This window comes from Mixophyes fleayi, chromosome 8 (assembly GCF_038048845.1).
Source record: "Mixophyes fleayi isolate aMixFle1 chromosome 8, aMixFle1.hap1, whole genome shotgun sequence".
NCBI classification, from domain to species: Eukaryota; Metazoa; Chordata; class Amphibia; order Anura; family Limnodynastidae; genus Mixophyes; species Mixophyes fleayi.
Window position 1 is genome coordinate 104,265,642 of NC_134409.1, and position 24,783 is coordinate 104,290,424.

General features: G+C 40.4%; 1 protein-coding gene across 2 annotated transcripts in view; it reads right to left on the reverse strand.

Annotated features, from left to right (window-relative positions):
- CACNG2 (calcium voltage-gated channel auxiliary subunit gamma 2) overlaps positions 1–24,783 on the reverse strand; it is an 88,844-nt gene that overhangs the window by 15,645 nt on the left and 48,416 nt on the right. For both annotated transcript variants that reach the window (XM_075183046.1, XM_075183047.1), the window contains exon 2: positions 1,626–1,709. In XM_075183046.1, the coding sequence (XP_075039147.1) occupies positions 1,626–1,709 (84 nt within the window). The remainder of the gene's footprint in view (positions 1–1,625; positions 1,710–24,783) is intronic.

Here is a 24,783-nt window from a genome sequence, read left to right on the forward strand (position 1 = left end):
AGTTTCGTGCTTACCAAAGTATATATTTTTTATTTGGTGCTCAGATCGGTAATCAGTTCAGACTAGAGTGTTATAAATTGGGACTCTCCAATTCAGCCATCATCTAGAACAAGCAGCTATCATTGCCAAGTATAAAACCTTGCCAAAAATAGACAAAAGCAACTGTCCGATGTCACAGCAGAGGAAAAATGCTTAGTGCTCATTAACACTGAGATTTGTGATCATAAATGCCGCACAATAAGTGCAAATCATTTCCATAACCATAGAATTTACTATGACAATACTGCCTACTTTGAGAGCAATCATGATGGCAGCACTCATCCAGCATGCTATGCCAGTATGTAAGTTATATACAGGGAATTTATACAACAATTTGTATAGATACCTCAAATTGAGTTTTAATATATTTTATGTGTATTATTTTCACTTTAAGAAGTGGTTTACCATTTTTTTGTTTACAGGATGCCTACGAAAGAGCTAAAGATTCCAATAGCCAATGTATCGGGATGGCTGTATGTATGGTTACTTTCTACTAGAATAGAGTCACAGGTGGCTGAATAACACTTCTATCAGAAGGCCAAGGAGAGCATCACACGAGTTGGCTCTCCATAGAATCCTACAGTGCGCAGAATTCTTTAAAACGCAGTAATCGGGATTTTGTATTTTTCTACTGGTAAATGAGAGTCACAAAAACAATAGAAAGCAGTGTCAGATTTGTGTTTTACAAGCAATGAATAAGAGATATAATGGCAGAACTGGGTAACTTTTACTCACAAGGTTATTAATTCTTAGCAAAAGTATCACAGACAAAAAGAGAACATGTTCCATACTGACATAATCTTTACCACAGGAGCCATGTGAAACGTAAATAATGGATTGGCGTTGTCATCATTAGCCGTAGCAGATGCATCATAGAAAAGCATTCTTCACTGTAAGAGTGGTCAGCTGCTAATATTTTAACCTATGGGAGCTGGTGATAGCAAATTCACTGACTAGGTTTAAAAATGGGTTGGATACATATCTTCCAAAAAATGGTATGAGCCACTGTAATTAGTAAATGCGACAAATTATGGTAATTGTTCTAGGAATTAATATGTGGTCACCTATGTGAGTCCTTCAAACATAATAGAATGCCTTGTACTTTACTATCACGCCTGCCAAAGTTGTCCTGAAATCAGGCCACAGCCAGATCTGCCCAAAGTAAGCCTTACCCTCTGATGCCAAATACAATTTCCCACAGGGTTACACCCTTTTTAATATCTGAAAGTCAGGACTATTGGGTGTTATGCACTAGTATGGCTCATATAAATGAATAGGATATAGCAATCACTTTAGTATTATTAGCTGAGTTAAGAGGAAACACTTGTGTCTGTGTGAAATGGTAAAATATGGACTTATTTGGATGAGAGCCTATAACTGTGAAACTCTAAGGAAAATATTTGGGAAATTGTAAAGGAAGCTGATGGTGAACAGTCTGTCAATCACACTTAATTAATAAGCATATTCCACAATACATTTTGTCAGTCACTAACAATAAAGTGGTTCAGACTTATACAAAATATGTTTCTAACCGAAATAAGGTGGAAATGTCATTGGACAAAAAGAGATAAAGGCACAGGACTTACGGAGAAAATATTCAGCAGTGTCTGCTTCATAATCTGCATCCTCTGGAAAGTGGTCGATCTGTTTGCACACGCCCTTAAAATTACCTGGAGAGAAAAATTGAAGAATGTTTCAGAATTGACTGCCTCCATCCTGGCCCATTTCCTCATACGTTCACATTCACCAGATAGAGATCAAGACAGGTATTTCAATTACTAAATGTCGATTTCCATCTTGATTTTTTTTCTTTTCTTTAAATAATCCGTAAAGAAAAAACATGTTACTGCTGATTGGTAGATGAGAATTATGCCATAAAGAGAGCTTTTGGGAATCTGCTGTTCAGTACAACCTTGCACAATGGATTCCTCCTAATACTTTCATTTTATAACGCTATCATGTTCAGATTACTCAGCTTAGAGGTAAACAGGGTTGAAAAGCAGGTGGAAAACTCATGAACTGACCTCAATAATGGTCATTGGACCGATATGCCTCCCAGGATTCCATGCATACAAAAAGTCACATGTCTCTAATAAGATCAATTACACAAAACCAAAAACATATTTTAAACTGTATATAGGTTTATTTGATGTAATGCTGGCACTGCACACAGGACACTTATATAGTCCAGTTTTCCATGGTGAGAGCATTTTTTTAGCAGAGCAGAAGAAAGAAACTCTCAGTAGAATTATCTTTGTTTTACCACAGCCAGCCCTGTTCTTAAAGGATAATTCCACCCAAAAATAAATTTGAACTAATATCCCACTCCAACTAGCAAAAGAGAACACACCCCATCGTACTCAGATGTTGGCTGAGCAGAGTGGTGACTTTGTCCAATCAGCACCTGTGTTAGAAATAACACCCATGTTTGTTAATGGTCACAAAGCTGGTTGAAACAGTCAGAGTCAGAACTCTGCTAAAGGAATTTTTTTGAATGCAGTGGTCCCTGGCATAGGCGCTCCCTGACATACACCCAAATATGTTGTGAGATTGGTCCTGGTAGTAAGAAAAATAACTTTTGGGTGGAATTATTGCTTAAATAGATTATGTGCAATCTCTAATTAATTGTTTTAATATTTTTATTAATTTATACAGACTACCTCTTATGACAGAGATTTGCTGTTACTATTAAACCTTACATGTAAGCAGCATCTTCGGTTGTTTTACAATTGAATACATTGACATGTTTTTAGTCAGGGTGTCCCATGAAATAAAGAACTGTAATATTACTCATCACTGGTAAGGATAATTTTCCTCAAGTCAGATTGTTGGTTTTAGTCAAAATAACTATTTAATAATCTAGAATATTATGGATTAAACATGGAGCCCTTATAGTATTGTGTTACTATTGTCCTCCTGAATAGCAGTTCCATTTTATACAAACCCATACATCTGGAAAACCCACTGTGTCAACAGAAGCATTGCCCCATTTGTTTGTTGAATTGTACCCCCTGTGTAGCGATGAACGAAATCATTGCAATCATCTTTACGGCAAATCACATTTTGTGGCAGAGGTGCCAATTTCTGGCAATATAATCTTTGATTTCCGCTTGTGCTTCGTCATCTTGCAAGATGCCATTCAAACCTGTAGGTTTAAATTTGTATCTTACAAAATTGATATTCTAGGAATAGAGGTGGGACGTCGACAGTCAGTTATTTGTGATGAGTTTGAGGTAAACTGGGAACACTTAAGGCCAAATTCTGACAGAAAAACATGCAATATTTTGCTGTCAAACGCAGGATGAGGCAAATCTATGGCAGAACAATTTTGAAAACGTCTCATCTTGTGTCATTCCCGTCTCCAGTACATCCACTCCTCATGCTCTCACCAAAGAAGGAATTATATTGTGTTACATAATGTAATTACTGTGCAACTGCCCCGACATACAAGGCCCAGAGAGTATTTATCCTCCATCTCTTAGTTATTGACTATCTCTAAGAGTGGACATGCAGTTGAATATGGAAAATGAGAACAAAGTGTAACATATTTACAGCGTTAGCTGTGGAGTTGTAACATGCCTACAATGCAGGCAGCCATTTTGTCAGATGAAAAAATACCCAGGAGAATGTAGTCTATAAAATCACCAGGAACCATGACATTACCGAGGTACTGTGTCTTAGTGACTTAACTAAGTAAAAGGTAAAAACCTACAATAAGTAGACAACCCTAACTTCCCTGGAATAAGCATGGCAATAGTTATCCCCACTCCTAAAATCTTGTGATGAACTCTACTAAATGTCAGTAACATGAACCACTGTCGAGTGCGCTAACTACGGCCCAGAAGGAAGCTCCGCCCACCAGTCACACAGTACATGAGGAGTTATTGGACGCTTACTAACACACAGCATTGTATATTTTGTACATATTTTTGTGTTTCATCTATGTGATGATCATTTAATATATAGAATCAATATGATGCTTAATATTATTTTGTCTTAAGGCATAAAACAACCACACAGAAATGTTTGCACACTGCAATTTGGTGTGTAAGTCATACGTAATATTGTGCACAATTGTGTGGTAAAAAAATAGGCACATGACGCGACAGAACAACATTGACGCTGATGGCCCACAGTTTTGCATTTTTCGTAATACGTAATGTAATAAGCTGAATGTGGAGATAAACTGTCCCTAAAATGGTGGTAAATTATCTCTGTATTTTAATAAAATACCAACACTTTTGACCGTAGTTTACCACCACTTTTTTTATTTACGAACTGATAGTTAATACACTAACATTGTCTACTTCCTCCACTAAAAAATGGATAAGTAAAAAAAAAAGGTCCTGATTTTCATAAATGGAGGGTATTGGTAAACGACACAAAGAACTATGAACTATATATGTATACTAGGAAAAATATATTACATATATATGGTCTCATTGGTATTCTTTGTGTAATAGATTTCACACTGAGGATTCTGATTCTAGTCACTCTCCTAATATTTTCCACTGTATCTTCTGCTGTACTCCTGGATTGCCTTCTCCCGATCGCCTGTCCGCGTAATATCTCATGTATACAATTTAAGATTTAATATGCATTCTGTGTTCACTGTGATTTTTATGTTTATCTCTGTTTGCTTAAAATTCAATAAAAATTACTTTAAAATTAAATTACTATTTAAAAAAAATTAAAAATGGATAAGTGAAATGGTGACAATGGATAAATAACCGCCATAGCATAACCATATTACTATATTCAAGGCAATAACTTGAAAGGAGATACAGCACCGTGCCTTGCACACAAAGTGCATGTGTAGAACAACACATAGCCAATCCGATTATTGGAATATTCACAGCAGCACATACTAAGAATTAATGTATCTATTCTTCTGGTCATGTTGATGAGGGCAGGACTTTTTGTGACAATGGCCGTGTCAAACACTGAGCAGAAACCTCAGACTGAGAGCTAGACAGTGGAAGGACCAGGGCCCTCCGATAACACAAAGTAGTGATGCAAGGCTCCTGTCAAACCGATGTGGCAAAATTGTGGTGTCAAACGCACCTCTATATAAAAAAAGTTTGTACATCCCTGTTGTTAGCATTCGTTCAACTTTGAAGGGGTTATATTTTGCTTTTGACTGTGATCATTCTGGAGAAATATGAGAAAGGATGAGGCATTCAGAGAGCGGTACATAATTGGTTTCAGCTGCCTGCTCCAGCTCACAACCAATTAGATGTCGCCTCCCTCTTTCGAATTTCTCCCTGGCCGACCATTGTCAAAAGCGGCAATTGCCATTAAACACAAAGGGAGTATAAAATCCCTTCAATGGCTATATCAAATGGACTGTTTTGTACTTGTGTAGCAAAATTAAGTGTCATTGTTTCCCATGAATCAGGCAGAACATTATACTAGTTGTTCTTTCATAGCAAGTGAGTGACGTCTATCAGTTACTATTGACCAGTATAGCTTATTGCTAACTCTTTTGAGAAAAAAGTATTCTTAGGTGGCTGCTCTGGGTACTGCTCTGTGTTACCATTTTCCTCAGGATTCCTCCAGTTCTTAGTTCCTCGGCCAAAAAAACGGAAAAAGACGGGGAGCAAGGTGAGAGTGGGAGGTGCATTTGCAAGCCACAATGTCTTGTGATTGGTCCTCGCACTCACAGCCCCCTCTGCCATCTTAAAGTGGTAAATGGAATTAATTTGTCCATTCTATCTTACAGAATCCATACAGCACCAGGGTAAGCGGCTGCATGGAGCAGCCCACAGGGTTCTGGCTAGTGGAGGGGCGAGGTTAGTAAAATGTAACATGTAGGCGGTATAGGTGTAGCTTTTATTTCTGGAAGAGATCAGCCCTGATATGAAACCAATCATCACTACTCTGCTGGACAAAAAACATTGAGGAGTATTATGGTTTACCACTATATATTGTATCAGATTTTATTTATTCAACTGTTGAGTTATTCATTCCATGGGCAAACGCAGGATTTGTATACGGGGGTTTCCACACCACGCTGCCAGTGGGCGTGACCAGAATGCATGGGGGCGTAGCTATAATTTTAGACAGTGCTAGGCTGCTCTCCAACTCTTCCTATCCCCATAATATACATAGGCAATGCTGCATGGACTACTGTTAGGTGCACACAGCTCTCCCTTTTCAAGCAGAGCCGTGTGAAGCGGGGGCAGGGTCCAGCCCCCTCAATTATACAGTGCCCCAGGCATGGAGGGGGGTTTCCAGGCACTAGAAACCCCCCCCCCCCTCGGTTTGCTTGTGCATTCATTCAGAAAGTTGTAGGAGCAACTGTATTCTTATGTCTTTCCAACGTTATATTCAGTTTTAGATGCCCTTTGAGTGCCGTTGCATTTTGGACCAAGCCCTCCACATAACTTATGTGCGGGGTTACCAGACAGCAATATAAACCCACACGTTTGAAGTACACTTTGCTGCTTGACTGCAGTATAAGTAGCTCACATGCGTAATGTAGTTGTCACAGAACTAGGAGTGCGTAGTTTACTGGGTTCAGCACAACTCACCAAAGAGGCGCGGAGTCTAACGTGTCCCAGGTCTTCGCCAGGGACCCCCGCAAGGGAGTTTGGACTTCGCTGCGAGAGACACGCAGGTCGCGGTCCTCAGAGGGAGCACCCAGTGAAGCGTGCAAGATGGAAGAGGAGTCCGGCGGTCCGGAACAAGCCGTGTGTATCTAAGGAACTGTAGGGTAGTCTGAATCGTGGTCAAACAAGCCGGGTCAGGTACCAGGAACACGAAGGATGGAGAGTGGTCAAATGTAGCCGGGTCGATACACGTGGAATCCAGAAACAGAGGTAGTCAGGAACGTAGCCGGGTCAATACACAGGAAGGCACAGGAAATATACAAGTAACGCTGGAACTCAGGAGACCTAATACTCTGGCACTCATTAGGTGCCAGAGTCTGGAATTTATAGGAGAAGGGGGCAAGGCTACCTACGGCGGTGGTGACGCTGAACACCACCGCCGGAGACTGTGGAACTGCTAAGCAATGGGACGCGCGGCTGCCGTGACCTGGAAGGGATGTCCGGTTGCCTAACAACCGGACGTCTATGGGCAGAGACAGGCGTCCGTCCCTGTGCGGAGGACGCGGCACAGGGACGACGCCTGACAGTAGTCCTAGGAAAATAATAAATACAAACTTATTTTCACTTCCATGATGGGTCACATTGGTATGTCCCCCATGTACAGTACCCTCCAATGTCTTTGTTGACTCTTGTGGCATAATGTGACCGCTACCAGATTATGTCCTCCTGGTCCTCAATACACTCACAGGAGGAAGAGGTGGATAGTGACTGGCCATCACTATATGTAAAGTGGCAAATAATGTATTTATATTGTTTAATAAAGTATGTTTTAGAATAAAATGATGGTTTGAAAAACATTGTGACTAATTATTTATATACATATACATAGCCATCATTCATTACACATACATGTTTGTATTCAATTATCAGGAAATAAATATCTAATGGGTTAGTGTACCTCATCCACGTGTAGTGACAGAGCTTATGCAAATGGTGAAGAGCGTTGCAGAAAGGGGCTTTCCTCATGGAGAAACGTACATGCATACAAGTGTTGTAAGGTAATGTATGCTGGATAATGTATGTTTTACAAGCTCTACGTTCTCCCATCAAAGATCTATCATGTCTTATCTTGTGATTTGTGTGCGCAAATATCCTATAATGCTTTATACAAAGTTTTGTACTCATATTAATGCATTTTGTAGTGCTGTAACATCTTAGAATCCAGCACAGACTAATCAACGGGACAAAAGGCCTTGTACAAATTCCTAATACCCAGTAACATACCATTCTACCTGTAATGCACCATACTTTTCAGAACGCCATCCCTGGTTACCACACTGAGGCTGTACTTTCTTTAGTGAACAGCCAGATGAATTATATAAACTATATTGAACTCCAGTTGGCTAGACTTCATTATACAAAGTACAACCATAGCTCTATAACCAATCACAGTGCTAAGATCAAAGGAGCATCTACCATAGGTGCAGGGCATGCTATGGGGGTCCACAGATGAGGAGAGGGGGGGCATTCCATGTGTATATGTGAGTTTATCACCATTGGAGGGTACTATACTTGGGGGTGCTTAAAAAGTTTTGCTATGGGGCTCACAAATGTCTAGCACCCCTGGTTAAGATTGCATATGAACAACCACACCTGGAAGTGCAGAAACACTTTAGACTTCAATGGGTGTAGTATTCCGGACATAGGGCAATGGTGACATGATGAGGCTATGTATTGTAGCATTCTAGCCTCAGAATGCCACCATATAATATAGCTGCATTCTGAATTCTATGGTGGCTTTATTAATATAGTAATGGGCAAGTAGTAAACTTCTGAGATAGTTGTAGAAGGGTAGACTCTGACTGGTTGACAGTTCACTAACAGTAATTAAATTGTTGCCACGCTCATGATGTAACTTAAATGGGTAAATGTATCAAGGTCCGTTTTTTTCAGTGTTTTAAAATCGCGGCAAATCGCGGGTGATAACCGGAGATTTTAGTCCCCAAGACGCCAGATGTATTAAACTGCGATTTTTACTCTGATTTACTCTGATTTTTACTCTGATCTCTGATCGCTGGTCATCTCTGGTGATTTACTGCGATGTAAAACACTCCCGTGTTTAGCTAACTCTCCTGTGTTTAAGTTAAAAATCCCATAGAGAACACGCTGCTTCCTAACTGCGATATTAGTAAACTGTTACACTGCCTGTCTATAGAGCTGGAGGTCCGGCAGCTGTAAAAAAGTGTAAAAATAGATAAATGTTCAAAAAAACAAAACAAAAGCGTGGGGTCCCCCCACCCGACCACTATTAACCCTAGTGCTGCCAGCCTACTGAAAAATCAGGGAAAACTTTGCATGGGGTACACCCCCCCGATTTTCACACAACCAGCACTAACCAACCAGGATGGATAGCACTATAGCAGGTGCACACAGGGGAGGGGTCCCCCTGCCATAATGACAAACCAACCCCATCTCTGGGCTGGATTCCCTAGGGAGTGAGGTCCGCCTAAAAAACGAGCGTGCCCCCCCTCTAGGAATAACCAGCCCAGTGCTGAAAGCACTAGGGCTCTTGCGAGAGAGTTTGCTAAATCGCAGCTTCATATATTTGAGACTTGTTTAGTTAGACTGGCAAACAGTCAGGAGTTTGATCTCTATCGATTTTGTAAATAGCGATTTTGACAGAAACGCATCTCTGGCAATTTTACATCAAATCTCACTTTAATACATCTGCAACATGAAATACCCGCAAGAAAATTGCTGGATTTTCAAAATCGGAGCTTGATACATTTACCCCAAGGAGTTTAGGTGTTGGGAAAAGCCTCCTGTGCTAGCAGGGGCGGGCTGGGGCGGGGGGCATTGGCCCCCCGGGCCGCTCAGATTTTGCGCTTTTAGGGCCGGGGGGTAGGCCGGCCTGCCGCCCCCCGATGCAATTTCTTCTGATTTTTTTCTGCGGCCGCATCTGATGTCATCAGATGCGGCCGTGTCAGCGCACAGGCGGCCGCATCACATGACAGGGGATGCAGCCGTGTCATCATTGACGCGGCCGTATCCCCTGTAATGAGATGCGGCCGCCTGTGTGCCCCCCTGCCTGCAGCATCCCAGCCCGCGCCTGTGTGCTAGTGACATCAGCAAGCTCCTAGTTCACTGCACTGATAGTTCACTGCACTGACATGTGAGACAAAGGAGAGGAGGCAGCACATAATGGGATTGAGTATGACATCTTCATGGATCAAGGTTAACAACAAGCCCTTTGATGCAGTAAAAGCTTCCAACCAGCATATATGCTGCAAACCCTGCAAAAATGATCCATTCAGCCTATTTGTCTGGTGAGGTCTGGTAGTATAATAATAAAATAATGAAGAAAGAGCTGCCACTATAGATCACCTAACCACATCACCTATATAAATAATGCACATTTTTACACAAATGAACATTTCCTTTTCTGGGAACACAGAGGTGTACATGGTGTAAGTACATGGTCTAAGATTGCACAGAGTCTAACTTTACTGGTTATATCATAATATATATTACGATTTTAGGGTAACATCTTCAAGAAAATATTGATCTTTCATATGATATTGTAACTGAATTCTGCATTTTCAGAGTCAGCTAATTCCCAGATATGACCTCAGCTCCGTTACATCTGCATACAGCATCTGATCTCACCATCTGCATCACCCGCTTTAGATAAACTGTCACTATAACCACTGGCATAAGGCATCCCACTGCCACCACCTGCATGTACCAGATAACCTTACAACACCATATATCATTAAATGATTGCATCCACACTCACCCAAACACCTAACATAAGGGGCAGGCTGCCCCCTGGTCTGGTCCCATAGTCGGCTACCATGGGCTGGGTCACTGGGCCACCTGCAGTTGTTTTCCATTAAAATGTTCCTAATAAGCTGCTGAGACTGGTCTTGCCCCCCAGGCAAAAATTTGCCAGCCCTCCCCTGCCTAACATAGATACTTACATGTTTAGTAAGGTTAAATAGGAACAATCCTATCAGCTTCAATCGTTCATAAATTCTGATCAGGTTGATCCAGAGGACGGCAAAAATAAAATAACATTTCTGACCTCAAAAATGGAGGGGGTGAATAAACACCCCTATAATGGTCTCTACTAATTATACCTACATATACAATTTATTGTAAGTAAGGCATCCAATCTATTTTTAAATTCTGTTTTGAATTTGACATCACCATCTCGTGTAGTTAGAAACTGCACATCTTAGCCACCCTTACAGTATAGATATGACCCCTTGTCCACTGTATGGTCCTGGATATGAACAAGTCATTAGATAAACCCTTATATTGACCTTGGATATATTTATACATATTAAATAGGCCTCCTCCAAGGCATCTTTTTACCAAGGTAAACAAACTTAATTTTATAACCTCTCTTTATAAATGACGCTTTCTGTTTATTAACAACATTAACCACTTTCGAACCATCTCGAGTGCCTCTATTTCCTTCTTGTTGTGAGGTACATAAAGCATTACCCTATCCAAGATGTGCTCTCACCATTGACTTATAGAACTGTAAAACAATGCTCACATCACATGTACTTGTCTCTTTTTATGCATCCCAGGATTTTAGTTACTTTTGCAGCCACCAGATGCCACTGAGTGCTGCCGCTATGTGTCAATTAGTATTCCTAAAGACTTTCCATCCCACATTTATTCACTTGTGCCCCACTTAATATATAAGTAGTATAGTTGCTTAAGTAAATAACTGTAGGTTTCTGTACATTAAACTTTATCTGCTATTTATCTGACCAGTTTGCCATTTTGTTAATCAACACCAGTTGTTATCAATAGGATTATTCATTACACAGAGTATAGTTTACCCACAATTTTATACATTTTTGGTAACATTTATTTACTATTCAATACCAAAAATATAAGTAGTAGCTAATTAACAGAAGAATGAGCACTACTCTGTTTGGTATCTTTGCCATGGGTGTTAGAAATCCCTATTTGTGAGACTGGCTCTGAGGCACTACGGTGGCATGCTGCTGTATATTGTAGGCATAGGCTGTTTAGCTGGTCATACACCTGTATATGTTATTATCTTTTACTGAGCAATATATCTATCTTTTTTTTTCCGCTATACTATACATTTCAGAGACATACTGTTTCACGGTGCACAGTGTACTAAGCATATCTTTTTACCCAGTGGGATTTTTTAAACCTTCCTTTATGAGGTCCACGGTGTGCTAAGATTGTTCTAGTTGGCCGGTCTGTGTATGTCTGTCCTTTTAATCTCATACACATTACTGTGAATTTACAGTAATTAAAAAAAAATAAAAAATCTCCATAAAATAAATTTATTAGGATGCTATTAATGTCTACTGCACGTAAAATAAATTTTTACAGTTGGTCCTGATTGCAAACACATGTTCTAGCATACATACACTTCCGTCATCACTAGTAATCGGAGCTTACACTAGACTTGTAGCTGGTGCAAATGATACGACTGAAAACCACGTGCCTTTGAGTTGCCTAAAGCTTCGGACACTACCGCATGCGCTCAAGCTTGGCATGCCCTTACCGTACATTGACTACGTGCATATGTTACGCCCATTCCTTTCCCCGTTCCACCCCTGAAGTTGTAGGCTGTAGTAACGGTCCTTTGCACTCAATGATGAAATGGACGTTGCTGTGTTCTATGGTGTATGCTCTAAACATGTGCAGAGTACCTGTGTGCATCATACGCAACGTATCGCTGTTTACGTTCCTGAATGAATCAAGCCCATAATGCAGAGTCAATCACAGTGGTGATGCACCTTCCCAACAATTGACAAATTTGGGGCTGCAGACTAAATCCCCCATATAACACCATATTTGTTAACATTTTAAAATAATTACTTGTGGCTCATTCTATGCATGCATTGGTGACCTACAGTGGCTGTCATAATTTGTATACTGTTATAATGAAATTTTTGTGCTTTAAAAAACTTTTATGCAGTAAATGTTAATGCATAAAGCGCAGAAAATAAGAATAGATAATGCTAATTGCATTCAATAAACTGGGTGTTTCATTAGTATTAAAAAAAGGGACATTTTCAGAGTAACAGGTTCAAAACCTGGGACTGTCCATAGAAATTTGTAATTTTTGAATTCTCTTTTGAGTTTCAAAATGTATCTAGAATTGTAAGCTTAATAAGCTCCCAAAGCCATTGGGTATTTCAGAAGAGCATCATGTTTTGGATCTGAAAATATAGACCTGTATGTTTAATATGTTCTGAAATGTCCATAGTGATTATTACCAACGTGCACCAGTGGAGCACCACAAAATACTTTGTTTTTGCACCAGGCCCTTTGATGGTCCACCCAAAAAACAGCAAGGTCTGTAGACACGCTGTCCCCCAGCACCATTCTTGCTCACACTATTCATTTTTAATTATTTATTTTACACAGTGCACTGTGTGCGAGAACCATGCTATCTGTGTCTTCAGGGTGTCTATGCTGAGTAAATCTGAGGCTCTGTCTCAGGAAGGAGGTTTTGAGGAGCCACGTAATGCAAGGAATTCATTAAAATTGCCATTGCCCTATTTTGCTTAAAAAGTCTAAATTTTTGGTTTCTACATAGTTGATTTTCTTCCCAATACCTAGAGATATACCATTATTTTCATAGTATACAGTCATGACCAAAAGTTTTGACACAAATATTGTTTTTCACAAAGTCTGCTGCTTCAGTGTTTTTAGACTTCTTTGTCAGATGTTGCTATGGTATACTGAAGCAAGCATTTCATAAGTGTCAAAGTTTTATATTGACAATTACATTAAGTTTATGCAAAGAGTCCATATATGCAGTGTTGACCCTTCTTTTTGAAGACCACTGCAATTCGCCCTGGCATGCTGTCAATCAACTTCTGGGCCACATATTGACTCATGGCCGCCCATTCTCACCTAATCAAAACTCCCCAGACCTTCATTCCAATGAGAACTTGTGGTCAATCCTAAACAGGCGAGTCGACAAACAAAACCCCACAAATTCTGACAAACTCTAAGCATTGATTAGGCAAACATGGGTAGCCATGAGTCAGTATGTGGCCCAGAAGTTGCTTGACAGCATGCCAGGGCGAATTGCAGAGGTCTTCAAAAAACTATTGACTCTTTGCATAAACTTAATGTAATTGCCAATAAAAGCCTTTGACACTTATGAAATGCTTGTAATTTACCTCAGTATACCATAGCAACATCTGACAAAAATGTCTAAAAACACTGTAGCAGCAAACTTTGTGAAAACCAATACTTGTGTCATTCTCAAAACTTTTGGCCTTGACTGTACACAAACATTAGACGCAGCACTCTCTTTACAGATCACATCAGTGATGGACAACCTGTGTCTATAAGGCTGAAAAAATGTCCACTGAGTTCACATGCCATGAATTGAGATTTTGTTACAGAAAGAAAACAAAACTCGCAATATGACCGATGCCAATGTAGCACAACAGCGACTTTGGAACTACAGATCCCAGCATACCCTATGAACGTCCAGTTGTCAGAGCATGCAGGCATTTTTAGGTTAATAGCAGCTAGCAAACCTCTGGTTTCCCCAATCCTGGTATACAGCCTTGTCCAGAGGCTAGCTTTGATTACTTTTAATAGAGAGAAATTATGGGCACATCTCTCCTTTCACCACATACAGATATGTATTTCTCACCTTTTCAGTACACTAGTGCTGTTTTTTTTATTTCTCTCACTTCTCAATAAACCATCATAAGTGAAACAAAACGATCGCCTGCTTCTAGTACACCCACAACCCTAGCTAACTGTCACTGTGAGCAGAGCCTACAAGATATTTGGACAGGTCATACTGAGTACAGTGCATTATCATTTACTACAGTTACTTAATGCTTATCTCCTTATAGACTACTGGATGAGTATTACATAGATCCTGCTAATATATAGACCTGCCTCTCACCTCTTCCCAGTGCCTTATTTACTGTTGATTCTGACATAGGCATTGTAAATCAATATGACATAAACTAGAGTATGCACTCATGTTCATATTATTTCTGTCCAACACTTCTCCACAGAACTCTTGCACCGCTGTAATGATTATCCTACTATACAGTGATGATGTCAGCGACCACTAACTACATAAGAATACATACTCATCCTAATACACAGTAATCACACAATTATTAGGAAACATTCTTCTCATCAGTTCTAAGCACACAGTCATCCTAATGCACAGTCATTAGGAAATACTCTTCATTCACAGTGATGCAGACATACTCCAAATCCCCCCTTCTGACATAGTCCCTCTTCTCCTCCTTATGCTATCATCTTTACATACTCCTCATACACTCCTCATGCACAGTCATCAGGACAAACTCCTCATCCCCTCTTCATGCACAGTCATCAGGAGAAACTCCTCATCCCCTCCTTATTCACAGTCATCAGGAGAAACTCCTCATCCCCTCCTCATGCACAGTCATCAGGACAAACTCCTCATCCTCTCTTCATGCACAGTTATCAGAAGAAACTCCTCATCCTCTCTTCATACACAGTCATCAGGAGAAACTCCTCATCCCCTCCTCATACACAGTCATCAGGACAAACTCCTCATCCCCTCCTCATGCACAGTCATCAGGACAGACTCCTCTTCTCTACCTCATGCACAGTCATCAGGACAAACTCCTCATCCCCTCCTCATGCACAGTCATCAGGACAAACTCCTCATCCCCTCTTCATGCACAATCATCAGGAGAAACTCCTCATCCTCTCTTCATACACAGTCATCAGGAGAAACTCCTCATCCCCTCCTCATTCACAGTCATCAGGTGAAACTCCTCATCCCCTCCTCATGCACAGTCATCAGGAGAAACTCCTCATCCCCTCCTCATACACAGTCATCAGGACAAACTCCTCATCCCCTCCTCATGCACAGTCATCAGGACAAACTCCTCTTCTCTACCTCATGCACAGTCATCAGGACAAACTCCTCATCCCCTCCTCATGCACAGTCATCAGGACAAATTCCTCATCCCCTCTTCATGCACAGTCATCAGGACAAACTCCTCATCCTCTCTTCATACACAGTCATCAGGAGAAACTCCTTATCCTCTCTTCATACACAGTCATTAGGAGAAACTCCTCATTCCCTCTTCATACACAGTCATCAGGAGAAACTCCTCATCCCCTCCTCATTCACAGTCATCAGGTGAAACTCCTCATCCCCTCCTCATACACAGTCATCAGGACAAACTCCTTATCCTCTCTTCATACACAGTCATCAGGACAAACTCCTCATCTCCACCTCATGCACAGTCATCAGGACAAACTCCTCATCCCCTCCTCATGCACAGTCATCAGGACAAACTCCTCGTCTCCACCTCATGCACAGTCATCAGGACAAACTCCTCATCCCCTCCTCATGCACAGTCATCAGGACAAACTCCTCATCCCCTCCTCATACACAGTCATCAGGACAAACTCCTCATTTCCTCCTCATGCACAGTCATCAGGACAAACTCCTTGTCTCTACCTCATGCACAGTCATCAGGACAAACTCCTCATCCCCTCTTCATGCACAGTCATCAGGAGAAACTCCTCATCCTCTCTTCATACACAGTCATCAGGAGAAACTCCTCATCCCCTCCTCATTCACAGTCATCAGGTGAAACTCCTCATTCCCTCCTCATACACAGTCATCAGGACAAACTCCTCGTCTCCACCTCATGCACAGTCATCAGGACAAGCTCCTCATCCCCTCCTCATGCACAGTCATCAGGAGAAACTCCTCATCCCCTCCTCATGCTCAGTCATCAGGACAAACTCCTCATCCTCTCTTCATACACAGTCATCAGGACAAACTCCTCATCCCCTCCTCATGCACAGTCATCAGGAGAAACTCCTCATCCCCTCCTCATGCACAGTCATCAGGAGAAACTCCTCATTCCCTCCTCATATACAGTCATCTTGACAAACTCCTCATCCTCTCCTCATACACAGTCATCAGGACAAACTCCTCGTCTCCACCTCATGCACAGTCACCAGGACAAACTCCTCATCCTCTCCTCATGCACAGTCATCAGGACAAACTCCTCATCCTCTCTTCATACACAGTCACCAGGACAAACTCCTCATCCTCTCCTCATGCACAGTCATCAGGACAAACTCCTCATCCTCTCTTCATACACAGTCATCAGGACAAACTCCTCATCCTCTCTTCATACACAGTCATCAGGACAAACTCCTCGTCTCCACCTCATGCACAGTCATCAGGAGAAACTCCTTGTCTCCACCTCATGCACAGTCATATATATATTTATGAGGATATGAAGACTGTGTAATATATATAAGGATATGAAGACTGTGTAATATATATAAGGATGTGGAGACTGTGATATATATGAGGATATGAAGACTGTGTAATTTATATGAGGATATGGAGACTGTGTGATATATATGATGATATGGAGACTGTGTGATAAATATGAAGATATGGAGACTGTGGTGATATATAGGAGGATATGAAGACTGTGTGATTATATATAAGTATATGGAGAATGTGTGATATATATGAAGATATGAATAACACATTAATTTTGCACTCAATTGCCTTCAATGAATCTTGTGAATTGTATGGATGAAATGAGGGGTTGGGGTGGTCAATCACTATAATGTCACTAAAACCAATTGATATAAATATATTCCATTTATTACATGACAATCTTGTATCAATAAATAACCTTCAACACAATAATGAGATAAATACAAATATAAAAATATGAAAAATTAAAGAAATATGAAAAGCAAGAAAGTTAAAATAGCATCAATATGTTGCTAAGTGTTTGATGTTAAAATCCCATATCACAAAAAGCATCAATCTAGCCTAACACCTATCCAAATTGTAATGGTGTCCAAATGATCTACGTTACCAATACATGTCAATAATATACTGTGTTGAATTTTGAGTCTGGTGAAAAAAGTCAGGTGAAATAAGACTGCGGGTATTCGGCCCTGAGTGAACTCACTATTTGTTGTACTGTACTGGATCCCGATGTGGTGAGCGGTGATGCGCTGTAAAAATATCAATATATCCAGGCAATCTGTGGAAGCGGATCATCAGAGGAGAATAGTCGGACATGTGAGGGGATGGAGGATGTAAGATCCAACGTGTAGCATGTGTTCCACAGAGAAACGCAGCAACTGTTAATTCCTGTATGACATCAATGGGACGTTCCCAACGCGTTTCATCTGTCTAGCAGATTTCCTCAGGGGGTTGTGTATTCCGTTATAGGAGGTGGATATTTATGCATATTTGTTTGTCTATGTAGCCAATCAGTGATATTATCTAAAACAATTAAAGGCTGTGATTGGTGGGTTACAGCTGGATGTCAGTCATTTCAATAAAATACATCATTTGTATAGTAATAAACATAGCATACACAATTATAACAGTATATGTGTCAATAAGTCATGTTAAAGGCATGCATAACAATAAAAAGTATGGATTTGAAATAGACTGTATCGTTGTTGGGTGTATACAAAAATACTGTATGTTTCTTGACAAAATGTAGAGCCAGATTAATTTCTTATGTATGTGATTCACATGGCTTACATTTGGCCATGTGTGAGTATGTGTAAAATTAGATACCACAATTGGAATCCTAGTGTATTGTGATATTAGTACACACTAGCTCCTGATTGGTTATAGTAGTTGGAAGCATATCTAACCGATTTCCTATACCATATGCCAAAGAGGTCTTTGGATCGAAAAGCTGGTGAGGATCTATCAGGGGGTAAGTATTGTGCTTATACTAATGGATTAACCTGAAAACTTGTGAGTAAGAATGGATGAAGGACATGAGAGGAGGGGAATGGTCTTCTCCTCAACCTCTCTGATAAGGCTTCTTTTAAATCGGTGGATAAGCACATGTTGAGCTAGGTGGAGTTGTGTACGATGGGGGTTGTTGGTTCTAGTCCCTAAATGTGTCTCCAAGGCAGCACCTGTGTGCATACTTACTACTGTATCAGATGTTCTCAGGTGGTCGCCCATCCTGGTACTAGACTGGCTCCACTCTGCTTGGCTTCCAAGGTCAGTTGTGGTTGGGCATTCCCAGGATGGTATGACCGTAGTTGATGCAATGGTGCTCCCCTCAAGGGGTCCAAATTGGACGTGAAGAACCAGTTTCATCACCATCACACATCCAATATATAGAGTGGAATATGATATTTGGTATAATCTGTTAATAGTTCTACCTACTGACTAGGTTTCATAGAGAGAGGTCAAGTTCAATATTAACTTTATCCTTGCGATGCAAGGGTTTTTGAAAGTAAAAATCATCTTAGCTTCTTCTCTATTGATATTTTTCATTGTATCTCCTCCTCTCCAGTTGTTGTGTACTTGTTAAATACCTAAGAAGCTGAGTCCTATGGGGTCGCAATTGTGTGTTGTCTTGAAGTGACTTGAAAGATGGTGTTTGTCAAACCCTTTCTTAATGTTCCTAAGATGTTCTCCTAACCGGGTTTTAAGTAGAGAATAGATGCTCAGGCTCGGTTCCTCGAGAAGCTAACACACCCGAACTTAGCATGTCAGAGTACACTTTCGCGCTTTTTCAGAATCGAAAATGAGGCAAAACGTCATTGTTACATCGTCGGATCTCAGATCTTGGGAGTTTTGAAATCTATGAATACCGCCCTCCATTGCAATCTACCGCCATTTGAAAGAGGGACACAGAAGGGGTAGCACAGTGTGTAGAGCAGTTGGGCAGCAACATAGATAGAATTGAAAGAGGAAGGGGTAGCAGTGTTCAAAAAAGTCTACAATGACATTCAGGAGAGCTCCATTTCTCCATTACTAATTCTCATTGCAGAAAAATACAAATACAAGTGCTGGCAGGCTTGGTGTAATTCCGCAGTAACATTCTCCTGTGTTATATAGGTAACACACAGAGAGGAGAGCTCCATTGCTAATTCTCATCTTTTGTTTTAAAAAGCACGTAAATCAGCTCTGCGCAATTCCAGACTCGGCAAGGAACGGATCTAAAGTTACGTGCGCTGATGAATTTGGTGTAGGTCTGCTGTGCTCTATTACACAACACACTGCAGGATATGTCCAATACCTATGTGTATAATAAATTGGTAAAAGAACGCACAGAATAAAAAAATAGAATTAATGACAAAAGTAAATAATATAGGCAATAATTATAAAGCAATATAAAATAAAATAAGGAAGTTGTTTTTATTCCCCCAATGAAATACATTGCTAAGAATGTTCTTAATGTCTACTGAACATAAAATACATTTTACAGTTTCTCTTGATTGCAGACAGGTTATAGCGTGCATACGAGACTGTCACCACTAGTACTCAGGACTTAGACTAGCCCTGTAGCTGGAGCAAGAGATACGGCAGGAAAACAAGTAACTCTGTGATGCCCAGAGATGATTCGGACGTGGCTGTGTGTGCTTGAGTGCAGCATGTCCTAACTGTAAATTGGCTGCGGTTGAACTCCCCTTCTCTGCCCCGCTTTCTTCCTGAAAACATAGGTTGGAGTACGTGTCCTTTGTGTATGAAGACAGAGCAAACATGCGTTTTTTGGTGTATGTCCCAGTTCTGAGCATGCGCAGAGTGATTTTGCGTACGATACACTCAAAATCGGCAGGTATGTGCCTTGATGAATTAGGCCAATAATGTTTTGCATATCATTGACTTTTGTCTCCTTACGCCTAGAGAAGTAGAACAGGGATGGACAAGCATAAATCAAATACATATTCACTGTACAGAGCTGTGTAATATGATTGGTGCAATATAAATAATTGATAATAATTACTTAAATAACATTTCCATTCGGACTACAGAAGGAAAGAAGATTTTTGAAAGGGAAAACAACAGATGTTTGTATTTAATTACATTTCAGATTAAAAATTCAGCTTTTATTAATAACTGTCCAGGCCATATTGTCTTTTGTGTACACTCCCATCTTCAGGTACAGACCTGTCAATAGTCCCAACTTTTGGAGGTAGTGTGTGGCCGACAGGAGGGGAGGCACAGGTCTAAAGAAATATTGTATATAGAGCACAACTAACATTTTATGTAATGTTTTTATGATTGCTCTGTATCAGGCACTATCGGTGTGTTGGGCGTGTTACATAAACATGCAGAGAGAACCAGTGGTGGGAACTGGCAAGGAAAACGTGACGCTATTAGAGAACAGCTACAAGCTCTACAGTAAGAACGGGCTGCACCTATATGTGGAAGATGCATCTGTGTTCGGAGAGAAGATAGTTATATGGTTGTGCTGTTGGAAATTTAAAACTACAAACTGATAGAGGGCTGAAGATAGCCGCAGAGTGAAACATACAGAAATGTAGCAGAAATTATTGTACTGAAATTCAATGAATATTTCAAATTGGAAGGTAAGCAAAGAAAATGTGGTTCTCATCAAGGTTGATAAACAGAGAAAAAATGGGACAATGAAACATTTGGTCATGCCAAAGGAAGTTGACTTTTATCTATATCTTAATCGATATGTGTGGTGGAACTGACTTGGGGCTAGATTTACTAAACTGCAGGTTTGAGAAAGTGGAGATGTTGCCTAAAGCAACCAATAAGATTCTAGCTGTCATTTTGTAGAATGTACTAAATAAATGATAGCTAGAATCTGATTGGTTGCTATAGGCAACATCTCCACTTTTTCAAAATCTAGCTCTTGGACTTTAAGTTAATTAAAACAAATACGTAAAAATTAAATTCATGCCAAATGGGCTTTCCCATGCTTTGCACAAGGAAGCTATTCCCCACGAGACTGGGAAAAACTTACCACCGGCAATGGGGTATCATCAGAGGTGACACATTGATATATATGCCACACGTCAAAAAACCTTACTGTTTAACATGTTAGATTAAGGCTTGTTACACTTACACACCATCTAAAATGTTAAAAAACTATTGAAAGTCTTCCACTCAAACTCCAAAAAGCAATGAAATTACTATGATTAAGGCAGAAGCCTTAATGGACGTGCTCCTTGCACAATACCGACATGATATGCCATCACATTCTGCGGTTAGCTGCAGATTCAGCACTACAATGGAGTGAGATTGCTGTCACTCACACAATGGTGGAGCTGCTAATTCACAGATTTGCATGTTCACTGGAATACACACAAAAAAGCTAAAACACCTGTTTTTCCCATTAATAAATAGACCCCCATATCTTGAATATGTCTCACAGTTTTGGGCATCTCACTATAAGAAGGACATAGGAGAACTCTAGAGGGTTCAGAGGTGGGCAACCTTTTTAATAAATTAAATAAAAGGATTAAATCTGTTTTCACTGAAATTTTTCGACAAAATATCATTGAGGCATCTGAACCAATCTCTGCATGAACCAGTATGTGCAAATAAAGAATTAACAAATAAAAAATGTTACATTGTAAACAAATAGATAAAAAATGAACAAAAAATTTGAATTTAAAAAGCATAATACATTGAAAATAATAAAACATTTTTTTGTCAATTATTATCCTCTGTATTTCCTTAAGTATTGTGGTAGTACATGTGCCGCTGTGTTCCTTGTTAAACAGGCTTGCCCATGCAAAGACATGCTATCGCCGGCGGTATCCCCTTGATCTATAAGATGAAGCGATAAAAAGCCCTATTCCTGACAAAACCCTCATTTACACCAGCGACATACTTTTTCACCCTGAATATACCATTAATATGTATAGGCCTATCCTATGTCCATACAAATCAGTTGTGAATAAAAGAAAGGTTTCCCTAACAGCATAGTAACTTCACTATAAGGGTGGTTATCTGTGGAATTCTCTAACAAATGAGGTCCATATTGGCAAATTCACAGAATAAGAAAGGGAATTGGATGCATTTCTTACAATTCTTGTTATCTGTAGTATTATTATTATTATTATTATTATTATTATTATTATTATTATTATTATTATTATTATCCTTTATTTGTTGGGTGCCACAATGTAGCTATAATGTGTAGAAGACTTTATGGGGATGAATGATCCAGGGAGCTCATTGATGGGATTGGGGTTTTTCTAAATTGTCACACAAGAAGGTTTGTTTTGCCTTCTTCTAGATCAACACAATAAGAATATGAAAGTTGATGAGTTTGTGCTTCTTATCAACCAAGACGTTAACAGCAGATCCTTTGAGTCCTGTAAGTTGCCAGGTGGGGCCTACAGGGCTCAGACTTGCTTTTCCAGCACATCTCACAGGTGCTAGATCAGAATGAGTTCTGGGGAATATGGAGCCCAAGTCAATACCTTGAACTCTTCGTCATATTCCTCAAACCATTCCTGAGCATTTTTTGCAGTGTTGCAGGGCGCTTTATGCTGCTGAAAGAGGCCACTGCTATCAGGGAATACTGTTGCCATAAAGGTGTGTACTTGGTCTGCAATGATGTTTTAGTAGCTCGTACATGTCAAAGTAACATCCACATGAATGTCAGGACCCAAAGTTTCCCAGCAGAACATTGCCCAGAGCATCACACTGCCTCCGCTGGCTTGCCTTATTCCCATAGTGCATACTGGGGCCATCTCTTCCCTAGGTAAATGACGCACACGCACCTGGCCACCCACATAGTGTAAAAGAAAATGTGATTCATCAGACCAGGTCACTTTCTTCCATTGGTCCATGGCCCAGTTCTGGTGCCCACATGTCCATTGCAGGCGCTTTCAGCGCTGGACAGTGATCAGCATGGGCACTCTGACCAGTCAGTGGATACGCAGCCCTATACGCAGCAAGCTGTGATGGACTGTGTGTTCTGACACCTTTTTTATCATAGCCAGCAATAACTTTTTCAGCAATTTGTGCTACAGCAGCTCTTCTATGGGATTGGACCACACGGGCTAGCCTTCGCGCCCAATGTTTATCAATCAGCCATTGGACAACCATGACCCTGTCTCCCGTTCAACTGTTGTTCTTCCTTGGACCACTTTTGGTGGATACTAAGCACTGCATACCCCACAAAATCTGCCATTTTGTAGATGCTCTGACCCAGTTGTTTAGCCACCATAATATGGCCCTTGTCAAAGTCACTCAGATCCTTACGTCTGTCCCTTTTTCCTGCTTCCAATACAACAGGTGCCATTGTTACAAAATAATCAATGTTATTCAGTTCACTTGTCAGTGGTTTTAATGTTTCAATGTAGTGACTGATCGGTGTATGTATATATATATATATATATATATATATATATATATATATATATATATACAAGTTAACCCGTGCATGATACTCATGCATTCTAGTCAAATCAAGCTACTTATCTTGACATGCATTTGGGCCTAGCCCAGGCCTCCTCAGGGGAAGAGCGTTACTTCCCGACGCAAGCGCCCTTTTTTAACGTGGTTTTCTCCACATGTCACCACCTCATCATTTTTCTCCATCACCTCATCCTTCATCTTCATCGCCACATCCTTTATCAAGCTACTTAAGGTGTTAAAAACTCCCCACTGTCACCCCCGGCAACCACCAACCACTCCCAACTGTCACTTCTCCTTCAAGAAATATATAGGTCAGTGTATAACTCTGCCCAGCAGGTGGCGCTGCAGCTTGGTTTTTTTTTTCCCACACACGCCACTAGGCATTTATATAGTAGATAGATATATATATATCCCTCTGTTGAAATCCTGATAATGAAATGCGCAGGAATGTGACCTGACACCTCTAGTTGAAGGAATCATAGTGGTATTGTATGCTGCATATTGCTGCTAATCCTGCTGAAAAGTTTTCCTTTGTAATGATTCTGCAGAAGCTTCTTATTGTATACAAGCTTTAGTTTACAGACCGTTTGGTACGCATTCAGTACTTTGCTATTTGCTGCTTAATAAATGTTGTCACTTTAAATGGACTTTAAAGCGTTCCATTGTTTAATGGTGCCCATTATATATATATATATACACGCACGCACGCACGCACGCACGCACGCACGCACGCACGCACGCACACACACACACACACACACACACACACAAACACACTCACACATATTATTAAGCATAAATGCTCATGGAATGGGCTTGTGTATTTCATCTCACACATGTTAATTTTGAGACTTTACTGAGCTTGAGCTCTTACTAACAGAAGGCTGCAATGCAGGTGTTGGATAACCTCATTCTCCCCCTTCTCCTAACAACCTAAAAGGCCAGTTAGTGTGTTCGATCCCAAGACCCATATTTGAATGGATAGCAGTCTGA